At 40.2% G+C, this 16278-nt stretch overlaps 1 protein-coding gene across 1 annotated transcript; it reads left to right on the top strand.

Moving 5' to 3' along the window:
* Positions 1-1935: 1935 nt before the first annotated feature.
* fgf20a (fibroblast growth factor 20a) lies at positions 1936-12113 on the top strand. The gene is made up of 3 exons (XM_041196752.1): positions 1936-2209; positions 3825-3928; positions 11868-12113. Exons 1-3 carry the CDS (start codon positions 1936-1938, stop codon positions 12111-12113), a joined length of 624 nt encoding a protein of 207 aa, XP_041052686.1.
* Positions 12114-16278: the final 4165 nt, after the last annotated feature.

Genomic DNA, 16278 nt, shown 5'->3' with positions numbered 1-16278 from the left:
ATGGAAAATGTTCAATGTGCCATCCGATCTAGAGAATAAACATTGATTACCCATATTGCATGTTACATTAATTTGTGGGTTACATTGTATCTACACCAAACAGAGCTCTGCATGTGTGATACATTATATTTAAGAATACAATCGTTTCCAACGTGTAAGAACCCCACCACCTACCATTACGTCTTAATCTTCAGGTAGTCATAAAATTTGCTTTGAGAAGGTAAATGTTTGAATATGGGATTTTTCCAAACTTTGATCTGCTCGCTTTGATTTCACACTACAATCAGACAGAAATTTCAAAGAGCTGATCAGTGGAAGTGTTAACATTTCAGTTATTATGTTGACACAGATATGCTTTGAGATTGCAATTATAGCGGTTAGCGGGTTCCACAACATGACATCATAGTTTACAAAGTGCAATAATACAACTGACACCTGTTCTGAGGTCGTTTTGTGTAATTCATCATTACTGTTTATGAAAAAATATATAATTAAGTTGGAAATCTCTCCATTGCTGGAGCATCGCCAGTTTGATGCGTACGCACACGCACCCTTTAAAGTAGTTTTTTTGGCATCTGCCATCATGCGCTGTGGAAAGGTTGTTCTTGACAAGTGGATTAAGTGAAGCAATGAAGTTATTTATCTCGTTAATATATATTACCAAGGTGACCGCAGTAAGAAGGTACCCATTTCGCTGACATTAGAACCATGGCGATTATTGCTCTAAGTTCTTCAGCAGCCTCTAAATATTAAATAAACACTTTAGAATGGTTTCTGAGAGTGCCCTTCCTTATGTTGCCTCAAATCATTATGATGCTATTTTTGATACGCTGTATACTTAGTTTCAAAAAGGACATGCCGCCGTTCTTTTTTCGGCTCTTTGTTAAGAATTCTGGTTCAGCACTTGCTGGAATCGTGCGACTGATAAATTGATGCCGATACCAACCCTTACACCCCTGGACTGTTTCCAGAGCAGATTCTGGTAAATAAAGGGCCAAATCACAATAATTCCTCCATCCATCTTTCTTTTTAACAATGAAGCGACCTCGAAATGAAAAGTATATGTTCCTATCCAGAAGGGGAGTTTATATAGTGTTTTTAATCCCTGAAGTACAGAATTTGAGCGCGGCTCAAATTGTTTTTCTGCGTTTTTGAGAAATCGCTTCACCAACACTACAGCATGTTATTTACCAGCACTGGAGCATGTTATTATATCATTGCTGCATTTGCGATTGAAGTTTGGTTCCAGAAATCACGGGGTTTTTTTTTACGCATTAATGTGCCTGGGCAGGTACAAGTCTCAGGTAACGCCTCCACTTGCACCGTCCCTTGCACCTGTTCCACGTAATGCACACACATCAAGCAGTACTTATTAAATCAAACTCCCCGATGTTTATATAAAATGCATGTCTTAGACCAGGGAAATAACTCCAATATATTACTACCTTGAGCAAAAGGTAAGAGAAGGCTTCCCAACAGCTTTTCAGCACTAAAAAATTTGGGGACGGAGATTATGAGCATAGCGTGTTATTTATTTGTGCATTGTCAATGTTCCACTTGTACTGTTAGTGTGTTGAACATTGTGTAAGATTTTGTTGTGTTGTGGCTGCAGTTAAAAGTAAGTAAATACAAACTTTGGAGATCTGAATGAGACGAGTTTATTAGCATACACCCGGAGGGCTTATTTACATACGGTATGTATATAAACAGTCGGCTAATCTGATCCGTTTCATAACAGCACCAAACTAGAATATGTTCCTCCCGGCGCTAAGCCTCTGCGCTTTTAAGAGCCTGAAATAGGCAGTGCAACACTCAGTGAAAAGCAGACAAATAATCAGGGGCGTAACCTTTAATTTGGTGTGCCTTGTTTTATTTTTGTTTCCGTTTTCTGTTCTAGCGTTGAACTGTTTTCTTGGTTGTGGTCAGCAGCTCACCATGGCTCCGTTAGCCGACATCGGGAGCTACTTGATCGGTCTGGATGCTGGACACATGGCGGCTCCATTCTTTCTTCCTGCGGCGGACGCCCCGGTCCTCCTCAGCGATCACCTCGCCCAGACCGAGAGCAGGCTATCGCGAAGCACCACCACGGACTTAGTGCATTTGCAGGGAATTCTGCGAAGAAGGCAGCTGTACTGTAGGACTGGCTTTCATTTGGAAATCCTTCCAGGTGGAACAGTGCAGGGGACCAGACAAGACCACAGCCAATTCGGTAGGTATCCCTTTTAAAACAACAATTCTGTATCCTCCTCAGTTTTCCTTACGCACTAAACTTCACGCATGTGACTAAATATTGAAACGGTGAAGACTGGCGTGATGAATACTGGCCACAATCAGAAATAGGTTTACCCAAATTGCTTTGGTTTTGCCACCCTGGTGCCATCTCCATTCACTTGCCTTTGGCTTTTAGCCGATTTGTTCCTGTCAGTTTTCATGCATCAGTTCTTTCTGCAGGAATACATTAATCGTTTGTGATGTACGCAGGTTTTGTGGAGATTAAAATACCTGGATGGATATTTGCATATTTAGAAAGTTGGTGCAACTCTGCTGTATTTTTGATTTATGTTTCATGATTAATTCTCTAGCTTGTTAAAAAGGCTAGACTGAAATGGATGAATATCATTGAAACACTTGCCCTGCCCAGTATAAATATGTGCCCCCTCAAACTGAATAATGTGGCTTTTTTGGTGGGGTTGGGTGGGGCGGGGGGGGATGGGGGTGCAGTAGGATGGCGGTCACCAAATATGTTAATCACAATTACCTTTTTATTTTCGCATTCCGTTTAAACAACAACTTTCTGGGGTCACGACATCAGTGCAAAAAATAAAATTCAGACTTTCAGCAGCACATCAAACAATTTGAGGCATTCTCTTAACACGTCTAGCTTTGATTCTGCCCCCATTCCCCTTCTTACTGATGTGGTCTGGCCAGGAGATGAATCACACTTTCAAACAGGTATAATTCAACAAGCGTCTTAGGTACATGCAATATGTTAACCACGCCGAGTGGCTATGACGTTGGGGCACTTTTAAGACTGAATGGACACAATTCAAAAATAATTATAAAATCCTCTATTCAAGAACAAAATAAACGCCCTGCTTGCAGAATTGTAGTAATAGACGGAGAACATTTAGGTATCAAAATGGTGCGATCCTCAGCTGCAACATTTTAAGAAACCCTGAATGGTGCCGAGCCACGGGCATTAGGTCACTGCTCGGATTCCCCAGCCTCTCAAGTACCGATCTTAACTCATGCTCTGCGGACCTAGCACCTTATTGACCAATCTTTGGATCTTAAGCAAAATAACCTGTCCACGATATATCTATCCGCTTCCTCAATCCCGCTTCACAAACCCACAGTGTCAAGGATACTTCTCAGAGTTGGCGATTCTCCAACTGAATGGACCCAGTAAGCAGCATGGACGTAGGTTTATAATTCGGACATTTCTAACCTGCCGTTCGGCATCTTATGGCGATATTCCTAAAAAGTCTCTTGTTGCGCTAAACCCATGTGTTATCAAGAGACCGATATGGAAAGGTGCCCAAAAGCATCTTCAGATTTTGGCAGGCATCTGCGGAAATTCTAGAGACTATTTGGGTGTATTATAATCCCAGAATTATACAACTACTTCAAAAAAAAATCATTGTGTTTGTTACCCTGAGTGCACAAGAAAATCCTATTCCTGTTGTTCCTATGTGTTAGTACAATACAAAAGTACTGCAGCAGAATGTGCCATCGCCTAGCGAAAATAAACATCTCATTTTTAACATATTCAAAATTACTTTGAAAATGCAACATTTCAAGTTTTTCCTCCCTCTGTTTTATAGGTATTCTGGAGTTCATCAGTATAGCTGTTGGATTGGTCAGCATTAGGGGAGTGGATAGTGGTCTGTACCTGGGAATGAACGATAAAGGAGAACTGTATGGCTCGGTAAGTAATACTGTGTGTTCAAACTGATCTAAAATGTTTATATCAGGAAAAATAATTACCTTTAATATTTTGTGACAATTCTTGTACGAGTTAAACCGGTATGGTAATGCCATAAATGCGTAACACGACCCTATCCGTTTTCAAACTTGCGCTTATGAATACTGAAAAATTTTAGTAATTATATTAGAGGAAGAATACAAGAGGACCTTCAATCTGGGAACTAACAGTCAAAAAGCATCATGATTAATATATTAGCATATATCCAAAAATCGTTTTTTTTTTATCACTGAGTTAAACAATAAATACTGGTGTAATATAAAGGAGCTTCTTTGTTCATGCTCATAGCTTTTCAAAAGCTATTGTTATTCAGCTTTTAGTTTGCATAAAAACATATATTTACGTTAATTTCTCAAATACCTTCAAAAACATCAAACTGAGCAATTGTATTTTTTTTAAATACGATTTTAAATGTTTTCCTGTGTTTGTCTAGTTTACCTCCTAAATGGAGATTGGGTCTTGCTGGGGAATTGCTAGGAAGGGTTAATTCCTGGGACAACTAGGATTAATCTGGCTTGACAATGCTGCTTTAATTTTGCTATGAAAAGGAAAGTTTAAGCTCCTGCAGATACAATATGTACTCTACGAATGGTTGCATTGCAAGTTTTGCTTTCAATTTGGAGTTTTAATTTCTAGATTCATTTTATAACTATCCAGAATCAAACTGTCAGATAATTGCTGTTTTAAGGATCTTACTATACACCTAGTACATTGCAGTTTTAACCCAGCTGTCAAAGAAACATAGGAACACAGGAGCAGGAGAAGGCCAGTCAGCCCATCATGCCTGCTCCACTCATGCAACACAAGTCTACAAGCTTTAAAATTCAATACTAATTAATACTAATTAAGCAATCTCATTCAGATAGATAGTAAGTATAGATCATTTTGGAAACAAAATAACATAATTGGTGCAGTGGGTGGTCTGAGAATCTGATTAGGGAATATTACAGGGAGGTGGAGCCTGTCACTACATATAATCTGATCTGCAGCTAAATTGAGTTCCTAATGCTGTTACTGGATGCAAGGAGACCAGCAGGCTGTTAGCATTGTTGTTGTAATTAATGTAATCTGAGTTATAAAAGAAATACACCAAAATGGTATATTAATGCAGGAAGTGGATTGTTAAAGTGATCATTACATTTTGCAATTACATTTCCTGTCTGGTGACTATTTCTATATTATGAAGGTAAATTAATGTGCACTTAACTTGTCGTATTAAAATGGTAAACTTGTTTGTAATTAGGTAAACATAGTAGGATTAATATTGCATTTGAAACAGTAGATTAATTTAACTTATTAAAACTATTGCAGAAATTAATGGCCTAAAATAAATATACGATGTGGATAATTAATTCATGGAATGGAAAGTTGATTCTAAGCTACAGTATTTTCATTTATTGACAATCCAATTATTATCAACACATTTTTATCCTGTCATGGACTTAAATTCCAGCAGGTGGTGCCTAAATGACAACTTCCCTATGGTTGCTCCTGGCAGTGCTCTCTGACCCATTAGGAACTCTTTCTTTCTAAAGAAAGAAATATAATTTTGCATAGTATATCGATGTAAGAATTGGTCATTTTATGTCTGTCTATTCAACACTAAACATAAAAATAATGTTCCAAAGACAAGAATAAAGCTATCTAAATGAATTAGGTTTTTATAACTGAATATAGGTTTATTATTGTGGTCAGGTTTTTAGAAGAATTGCCTCACTATTGACCAAGGTTTGGCATAACAAATTAATGCAGCTAATATCACATTAACAACTGTACTTTTGGAAGGAAAACAAAAATAACATGCTAGGTCATTTTCAACAGTATGTCCATAACAATGGGGAGAATTTGACATGTTGAAATTGGGACTGCTGCCTCTTACCCCTGCCTAGAGATAGGTCTAAATTGAATTTTCTGCACCCCACTTTGGGCCCTGAGATCAGTCTCCTCATGGGCATTGTCCATCCTGAAGGAGGCTCCTCCTGCAGTGAGGAGGAGAAGATGAGTAGGAGAAGGGAAGCTGGCCATAGATAGGTGAGCCCTGTGGTCCAGAAAGTTGTGGAACCTGCTGCTAAGCAAGGACCTGCAGAGGGGAGACAACAGGAGCAGGCAAACAGAGGTAGGCAAAGGCACTAACCTGCCAATAGGGTATACTGGCAAAGGCACTAACCTGCCAATAGGGTATACTGGCAAAGGATGACAAACCTCCAAATATCAGAGTGCCAGTACTTGAGAAGACTGCATCTCTTCAGGGAGATAGCCATAGCAATGTGTGACAAAAACAAAAATACCTGGAAAAACTCAGCAGGTCTGGCAGCATCTGCAGAGTGGAGCACAGTTAACGTTTCAAGTCCGAATGACCCTTCAACAGAACTAAGTAAAAATAGAAGAGAGGTGAAATATAAGCTGAGTTTTTCCAGGTATTTTTGTTTTTGTTTTGGATTTCCAGCATCTGCAGTTTTTTGCTTTAATATTAGTGTGTGACATGTTGGTTGGAGAGATCTCAAATTGTGTTGGTGAATTCCCTATGCCCGTGGCCTTGAATTTTTCCACCTCAGGGTCCTTCCACATATTATCTGACATCTTTACGGGATTTTGCAGCCAGTGGCCCATCGTTGCATAAAGGTTTTGTCAGATGCAATATTCAGGTGTGTCATGAGACCAAAGCAAAAAACTGCGAATGCTGGAAATCCAAAACAAAAACAAAAATACCTGGAAAAACTCATCAGGTCTGGCAGCATCTGTGGAGAGGAGCACAGTTAACGTTTCGAGTCATGCGTACTCGAAACGTTAACTGTGCTCCTCTCCACAAACGCTGTCAGACCTGCTGAGATTTTCCAGGTATTTTTGTTTTTGTTTTGAGTCATGAGACCATTTCATTTAGTGCTGACAACAATAGTCAAGCAGACTGAGCCAGGGGCTTTGCTGACATTGCAGGATTCCCAAAAGTGCAAGGGATCATAGATTGCAGCAATGTGGTGATTAAAGTACTATTGGGAAACTTGTGAACAAAAAAGGCTACCATTCTATCAATGTGCAGTTTGTATGTGACCATAGGCAAAGGATAATGCAGGTGTGCATACAGTATCCTGGCAGCAGTCTTAATGCCTATATACTTAGGCACGCCCAAGTGCCAGGGATGTTCTGTGCACCGAAACCTTTTGAATGACTGGCTTCTTGTTGGCAAGGGGACAAGGGACACCCCCCCCCACCAAGTCTGAAATTTGTGCACTGAGCTAGTCTGTTCAAAATGAGATTTCAGTGTTTGGACTGGTCAGCTGGTGCTCTTCAACACTCTCCTGCTCAAGTCTCATTTATGGTCATAGTATGCTGTGCCTTGCACAACCTGGCATGCTAGAGAGGGGAATCTAATGGAATGAGCTCCATCCTCTGACGATGAGTCTGAGGATGACTCTGATGATGAGGAGTTTGAAGCATGTCAGCCAGCTGTGCAAGCTGATTCTCAGGATACTTTGGATGCCAGGGAGGTGTGAGATTTACTAATAAAGTGAAGATCTAATTAATAATCTGTAATTTGATCTACAAGACCATCTTGGACACACTCACCTTCTCTTGGTATCTCCCACTCAACAACACCAGGGCCGTCTCTGTATATGAAAGTGGAGGTACCAAATGAAGCCAATTAAAGGGGCTCACATGACCACAACCTCCATTAACAGCATGCAGTCAATCCAAATCAAAACCAGCACATCACAAACATGAAACACTAACACAGCCAGAGCCAAAAGTGCAAATAACAGTTATTTATTTACAAAATAAATCAAGAAATTTCAGAACTACCAAAGCTAAGCAGTCACCCTTGTGAACACATATGTGATTAATGTGGTATTTTCCTAAATCTCTGTAAGGTGCTTCCTCCTCGCTGCCAGCTGCGATAGACCATTATGCTACTTTGCTTGGGATGATTTTGGCAGGCATCATCTGGTTGCCTGAAGATGTAAGGACCCTAGTGTGGTGGGAGTCTCCTGCACAGCGGCAGGAGGCTCACCTGTCACCATGGCACTCTGAGGCATTTGTGTCAATGGCAGAGGGATGGAGGAGAGGCTTTTCCCATTTGAAGTGCTCCCCTGGTGGTGACAGCAGAGCCTCATCCACTGCTATGAGGTCCATTTGGCCCTCCCTGCTTTCCTGAGAGGAACCAGGACCTGGCTGCGATTCCAGGTGCCTCGTTCCCCTCTCGCCCTGGCTCTGGGCACTGGAGCTCAGAGGCAAGGCAATGGAGTGCTGGTCAGAATGCATACCCAGTAATGCCACCAGTGAGCTGCTGGGTTTGGCCCTCCATTACAGTCGGCAGTCTCTCAATGAAGGAAGCCGTGCATTCTGAAGAGTGGCTGATCGCAGCACTCATGGCCTGTGTGGACTCCTCCACTGTCTGTGCCAGTGCGTGTAACCCCTCTGGAACCTCTGCCACATCTCTACGTACCTTGCACTGTATCTTCAGCATCTGCCACCTGATGGATGACCCTAGAGACTCATCATCAGCCCGGGGTCCAGCATTTAGCACTCTTCTGACTGCCAGAGGCCTGCTCCATCTCAGTCTCCAACAGCTGGTCTTGCGACTGTGATCTACTTTCATCAGGGTGTGGATTTTTTTGAGTTGACCTGCACGTTCCCACTGAGGTGTGTGTATCTGCACTAGTGCAGGGTATGGAGCAAGGATGCGATGCTAAACCCTCTGAGGTTCTGCCCTCCTTCTCAAATGTTAACATTGATCCATCCAGCTGCTGATGTTTCACCTATGGGAGAAACAAACAAGGAGTATGAAGGCCACCATCATCATTTGACATGACTGCACAGAGTCAAGCTTCCTAAAAACACCCTCATGCCATTCGGAGAAGGTAACCAGTGTTTAAACTTCAGCTTCTTCAACACTGAGACACATGATTGTTCCCAAATTCTGCAAGCCTCCAAAGTCAAAACCATCAATGCTACCTCCCTGCTGACTTGCCCAGTTTCTCTCCGACCCCACTTCAGCACTTTGTTTGCAGAAGAGAGATATGCGCCCTCAGAAACTCACCATCCTGGGAAATGCTCCAACCTCACCTCACCCAATGCTGCGGCTCCACTGATTCACTGTCAGCTCCAGCACCTCCTCCTCTAGAGGGGTGAAAATGGCCGTGTCGGCTTGATCACCTCTAATTCTGGTACTCTCTCCGGCATTATGTTACCTCTTTTGCAAATAAAAAGGCACATTTTAATGAATATGCTGTGCAAAAATTATGCTTTTAACTGTGTGCCCAACATTTCCCTTGTCAGCAGCCGACGATTCTCAATGATCCTTGCTAATTAACAGGTGTTGTAGATCATAAAGCCAACCGCTCCCCTAGAATACCCCAGTGCCATGCAGAGTCCAGTTTCTGCCTCATGCTACTTTGTGCACTTGGCCAAGACACTAGGCAATCCTACACTTGACACACATCACACCCTTCCATATAGGTTCATTTGCAAACTGGGTACACACTCACCCTGGCAGATCATAAGAAGTATTTGAGCCTCTTATGGCACTGCAGCCATGTCCTTCAGATTTCATGGCTGCTGGTTACCTCTGCAACCTAATTCCAGGCTGCCTTGATCAGAGTGAAGGGTCTCCCCTTCCCGTCAGCAGGCATGAGGACCTCCTGCTAATCATTCACAGTCTGGAGGAGGATTCACAGTGAGTCATCATCAAACTCTGGGGCAGCCCTTGATCTGGGCTCCTCCACAGCTCCTTCCACCATTCTTCCAGATATATGGTGGCCTTACAGCCTCTGAGGAGAGATAGACAGGGTTAAAGGGTATAACAATAGTCTTCTTCTGAACAGCCATTATTCATAAGGGCAATAGGGCAGATATGCTCAGATGTCTTTTCCTCCTTGGCAAGGGTCCTGAATGCTGCACTGCTGGCACGATAATTACTAAAATAAAAACATCTGCCTCCAGAGTAATACTTCTGCTGCAGCTGCCACCAACCCATGTCAGGGTGCCTTTAAATAGATGGCTGTGACTGACCTCTGGTTCCTGGCCTGACCCCTCTCTCCCGTGTCCTTCCAGCTATAGGCCCGATTGGGTGCGCTGCCCATCCTTCCCTTACCTAGATGGCTGGCTTCCTGCTGGGCAGCCGCTAATTGGCTGCAAGATGCTTTATTCAGTGCCTTTAATAGGCAGGGGCAGGAGTCGGCAACCCACACATTTCTGTGTTGGACTCCCACCCCCTCCCCCCGCCACCCCTCCCCCCGACCGAGAAGTGTAACATTCACCCCAATGGCTGTAATCATTACTTTTGGGAACCAAGCTGATTTTTATGCTGGTATTTCATAATCAGAAATTAAAGGTACCTAAAATCTGGTGAATAAGATGCACCTTTTTACAGGTTTTCTATTTTTCAAAACAAGGACATTCATTGAGGTAGTCTTTTCTGGTTCTACACATGGGCATATTGCATTGCCTGTGTAGAGTACATTGAGGAAAATTGAGTGAGAGCATTGCATGCCTTATCGAAACATGCCTGATTTCCTGTCCATTAATTTAAATCGATGGTCAATCGGTGCGACCTCTATTATTGATCAGGACAGGAACAGCCATGTTGTATGAATACTATCCTGTCTTGGACACATATCGCTGTTTCTTCATTATTATGGGTCAATATTGGAACAGCACTGTGATCACAAGGACTGCAGCAGTTTAAGGAAAAGTTCTGCCATCTTGTCAGGGTCATTAGGCCAATAAATGCAACCTTGCCAGTGCCATCCACATCCCAAAAACAAATAAAAGAAATGGAATAAAAATCGAGAATGTTGGAAAAACTCAGCTGGTCTGGCAGTATCTATGGAGAGAGAGAAACAGGGTTAACATTTTGAGCCCATATTACTTCTTCAGAGCTGAAGAGAGGTAGAAATACGATGGGCTTTATGGTGTTGAAAAGAGTGGGTGTGGAGTAGGTGGAGAAAAATAGATCAGGGATAGGTTAGAGATCAGGAGAGATTGAATAACAAAGATGTCATGGACACAAGACAAAGGGAACAGTAATGATAATTTTAAAAACTAAAGCATGAGAGCAGAACAAGGCTCAGCACTTTCTGAAAACAAAATATGAGAACAAGATACAGACTGGCACTTGGGGGGTGCGGGTTGGGGATGGTGGGGGGATTGCATGTGGGGAGTGGGGGGAGGAATCAAAATGAAGGACAGAGTTCATGGTTTGAAATTGTTGAACTTAATGTTAAGTCCAGAAGGCTGTAAAGTTGAGGTGCTATTCCTCCAGTTTGTGTTGGGCTTCACTGGAACATTGTAGCAGGCCAAGGACAGAGATGTGAGCACGAGAGCAAGATGGTGAATTGAAATGGAAAGCGACTGGAAGGTCAGGGTCATGCTTGCAGACTGAGTGAAGGTATTCTGCAAAGCAATCACCCAGTCTGCATTTAGCCTCCCCAATGTAGAGGAGGCCGCATTGTGAGCAGCTGTTGAAAAAACATGGGAAAGTTTACTTATGAGCATGCACTTCTCCATGTTTAATTTTGCTTTACCAATATGCCCAAGTTATCTATTATTCCCAGGTGCAAGAACAAGAACATTTGAATAATATTGCTTATCTGTGGAATATGTATACTGCTTTCTTGGTAATCAAAAGAGATACAAAATTTATTCCACTGAAACAATTTGTGTGCATATGATGAGTCTTTATACCTGCAAACATGTCTATATTCACACAGATATTTCATATTCTGAAACATGCTGTTATCTTTGAAGTACATTTGCAAACATGGCCAAGATACAGTAATCAATCATTTTTATAATCTTACAGAAAATTGTAAAGAACTACTATTTTATTCTACTAATTATTTTCAGTTATATTACATGTATTAATTTTCTATTATTTTTCTTTTAGGAAAAACTGACAGCAGAATGCATATTTAGAGAGCAATTTGAAGAAAATTGGTACAACACATATTCTTCAAATCTGTATAAACACAATGATACAGGACGACGATATTTCGTTGCACTCAATAAAGATGGATCTCCAAGAGATGGGAGTAGATCCAAAAGACATCAAAAGTTTACACATTTCTTGCCAAGACCTGTGGATCCTGAGAAAGTCCCTGAACTCTATAGAGATTTATTAGGATATAGTTGAAGCTGTTCAACATCTGAAGAAGAAGAATTATTTATCCTGCTCTTTACAGAAACAAAGATGTAGAACATCAGCATCCTACAGCTGCAAGCAGTTGGTAGAATGGATTGAAAAGGATATCTAGTCAGAGATGTGGCCTTAGATTCTTCAAATGAGAAGCACTTCAAATATGCAATTACCTGTTCAGGATTTTACACCTCAAAACTATGAGTTCACAACTTATTGACATCAGTAATGTTATATTATAGCAGCAGATGAAGGGAAGTTGCATGTTTCGATGTAGGACTTTAATCTATGGTGCTGCTGGTGACTTCTCTCTGGGATGCAAGCTAAATTGACATAGTAGTGCCACAAAAATGTCCCTTCATGTAACTGTGGAAAAACACCACCTGGGCTTGATGCAGATAGGGCAAAGCGTCATCCAAAATATTCAATATGAAGACCACTAGACATTTTATTCATCACAGAGTACCAGAACAATGAAAGAGTTACCTATAGCACATTGGTATGACCTCCATCAAAAAATGATGGGCAGAACTTAAGCTCACATTGTCTTGGGCAATGTTGGACAGGAGTCTTTATACAGTTCTTTTGGGATGGATGTATTTATACAATTTCAAATCACATATTTATTTTATATAATTATTTATTAAGCAGAGTTTATTTTTACTGAGAAATGTACAGGTGAGATTAGAAAAACAAAATGAACTGTGCCAATATTCACTCAGAGGGCTCTCTCAATGCAAACAGTGACTTCTGCATAATGAAACAAAATGTACTTTCCATAGACTTTCCTTTCAAGGAGCGTTTTTTATTATCTATAATAATCTATGTGTAGATGTCTCTTGACTGTACCATGAGAGAAGCATCAGTTTCTTTTTTTTATATAAAGAATCCTTTCCAGTTCTGTACTGAATGCAGTACGCATTTAAAAGGGAATTAAAGTATTCAAAATGTTTCACCGACACAGTGTCTTCTTTCATCTTAAGATCTAATAATGAAAGAACAATCGTTTCATGATTAAGGCTTTAGGATTGAGTAATACTATAAGGCCATCCAACTTTTCCAGCATTTTGTTGAATTGAGACCTTATCTGTTATAGATCAAGTGGGGTGGATTTAGTTAATAGTTGTGTTTTAAATAATTTTTAACACACTTAAGTAGAATGGCAGCAATGAAAGTATATTTTTCTCATAGTTGATACATCACACTTACAGCACTGTTCTCCATTTTTAAAAAAATGAGCAACGATTAGTGAGTTGGTAAACGAAATATTACTTGCCTTGCTTGAAATATCTGTCTGACCCATTTTTACATTTGGATGTAAACCAACTCTACCTTTGAAAGGGTTACCAGATAGAGAGGCATTGAATATTTTAAAATATTTATAGTTTTCCACATCTTGTGAATACCTAAGTTAGCATCTACTCAAACAAGGATAAAATGAAAATAAATGTTGATGGTTAATGTTTCTTTGTGTATGTAGATTTTGAGTTTATACAGTAGGTACTTAAGTCATTTTAGCTCAATGAATGCTAGTGCAATATGTTCTTTATGAGACTAGAACTGATTGGCTACAGATTAAAATGTTTTACAGTATAATAATCAACAATGTTAAGGTGAATAATTTGCATTTTGATTTATTTTATTCCATGACAGATGATTTAGATTTTAAAGATAAAGGGATAGCTCTTAACTTTAAAATATTAAAAACAGGACAAGCACAAAATGGGGTGTTAACACACTATTACCAATTTTACGTGATTACTTAATGTCAACATCTATATATCAAGCCAAATATCTTGTTACAATTTAGATTAATATGATTAGAAAGGCAATAAGTGGGATTTAATTTAATTGTCAGAGTTCTACAAGTGTTGAACTTCAAAGCCATATGTTATGAAAGAAATTCCTAATTACTATCTTACAATTCCTGAAGGTAATATTTGCACTAATGAGAATTAAATAACGATTGCCATTTACAGTTATGTTTAGAAACACCAGGAGTTATCAGTGTTGCAAGGACATATTAAATAATGAAATAGATTAGAGTCACTGTATGTTACTATCGCCACTATGGCAATCAGGAAAAATCTTCAGAAGTGGATTGCATTAACAGTTCTCTTGAATTATGGAACTTTAATAGTGTGCAATGATACTTGAGACATCAATACAATGTTCTGTAGGGATATTGTTGCAGCACACCTGAGCTATTCCACTGATCCTGGTTGTAGTATATTCTAGTGCATGTAATGAACATTCATGGCTATGATTTTAGGCATTTTATGGTCCAAGTCAACAGCTGTAATCAATGCTGTGGAAATTGTCTTTTGAGTTATGAGATGTTATTTAACAGGAAAAAAATGGTAGGAAGGATGTGATTGCACTGGAAAGGGTGCAGAGGAGATTTACCAGGATGCTGCCTGGGCTGAAGGGTCTGAGCTATGAGGAAAGATTGGATAGGCTGCAGTTGTTTTCCTTGGAGCAGCGAAGGGTGAGAGGGGACCTGATACAGGTGTATAAGATTATGAGGGACATAGATAGGGGGAATAGGAAGGCACTTTTTCCATTAGTAGAGGGGCCATTAACCAGGGGGCATAGATATAAGGTAAGAGATGGAAGGCTAAGAGGGGAGTTGAAAGGAAATTTTTTCACCCAGAGGGTGGTGGGAGTCTGGAACTCACTGCCTGAAAGGGTGGTTGAGTCAGAAACTCTCATAACATTTAAGAAGTATTTAGATATTCACTTGCATTGCCATAGCCTCCAGGGCTATGGGCCAACCACTGGAAAATGGGATTTGTTGACCGGTGTGGACATGATGGACTGAATGGCCTCCTCTGTGCTGTAAACGTCTTTAAGCCTATGGGTCCATGAATGTCCATTGCCTTAGAACAGAAACAAGCATATTGTAAAAGCACTAGCCCTCATTACACATAGAAAGACAGCTCTGATAACCTGATGTATCCTCTCCACATTTTAATAATTGAGAAGGGCTGAATTTATTGGATCTAATAGCATTTTCCTAAAAGTTCTGGTCCTTATTTCTAATTGTATGCCTTTGTCACCATTAAAATTACATCAAATGAATGGACACTTTCTGAGAATACAGGTTTGGGTCAGTTAAGGGATGACAAAACAATGCAAATAGTGATGCCATCACACAACCTATTACAGAGAAGAAACCTACTGAAGCCCGTCACCTAAATCAAGTAATTTCCCCAAACAAAATTGCACTAAATGGCCCTATTTTATCAATTAAGCTGGAAGCCTTATTGTCTCTGCTAGTCTGCGTATGGCTAAACTACTTAATAATGTTTCAGTGCATAGAATTCTATGAGGCTGAAACTGTCCATTTGTTGCAACTGGTCCATTTTGGTTTTTCCGCTTTGCGTGCAACCAGCAGTCCAAACGAATATTATGCTCAAAATTGGCCTGGTTTTCCAAAGTGAAATTATGGTTCAAATTTCCATTCACGCTCATTTGCGTAATCACAGATGCAAAATCTTCCGTCAACCAGTTTGGGCAGCGTTTTAGAGTGCAATTGTTTATTTCTGAATTTTAAAAAATTCTTGATATGTTTATGAATAGTAACCTGGTGCAGTTTTATTGATACGCCTGAGAATGAGTTTATCACAAAAAATAAGCATTTTAATAAGAACATCTAGTTCGCCGCCTGAGTAACCTGATTTGAAATAACCAAAGATGACTTTAGATAATAATACAGAGCCATTTACTAGTTTCATTGATATATATGAGTCATTTTCTTAGTAATTTGATTTTTTTCATATCTCTAAAAGCTGTTAAAGGTGTCTGCTATTGCCTATGAACCTAAAAATGCCTTAATTCTAAGAGCTTGCTCGAAAGCCCCCGAATGGCAGAAACTTTTCATGCTGATTAATTTGATCCGAAGAGCGGTCAGTTTTGTTGGCGGGGCTGGCTTTCAGTGCAATTATTTTAAAAGCAGTGAAGATCGCAATAGTGCGATTTGTGCTGGAGGTAACTTGCTGTTGAAATTCGTCAATCCGCTGACTTAATTTGTCCGATTTCAGGCCTAATGGAAGCTGTAGGCGCGATCTTTTACTTTAATGAGAGAGAAGTTTAAGAGTCAGATACAGAGATTATATGGGATTTGGCTAAATGTGTTTTGATTCTGGTCAATTTAACTATT

The sequence above is a fragment of the Carcharodon carcharias genome, chromosome 1 (assembly GCF_017639515.1).
Source record: "Carcharodon carcharias isolate sCarCar2 chromosome 1, sCarCar2.pri, whole genome shotgun sequence".
NCBI lineage: Eukaryota > Metazoa > Chordata > Chondrichthyes > Lamniformes > Lamnidae > Carcharodon > Carcharodon carcharias.
The sequence above is the reverse complement of the archived record's forward strand: the minus strand, read 5'-3'. Positions and strand labels throughout refer to the sequence as shown.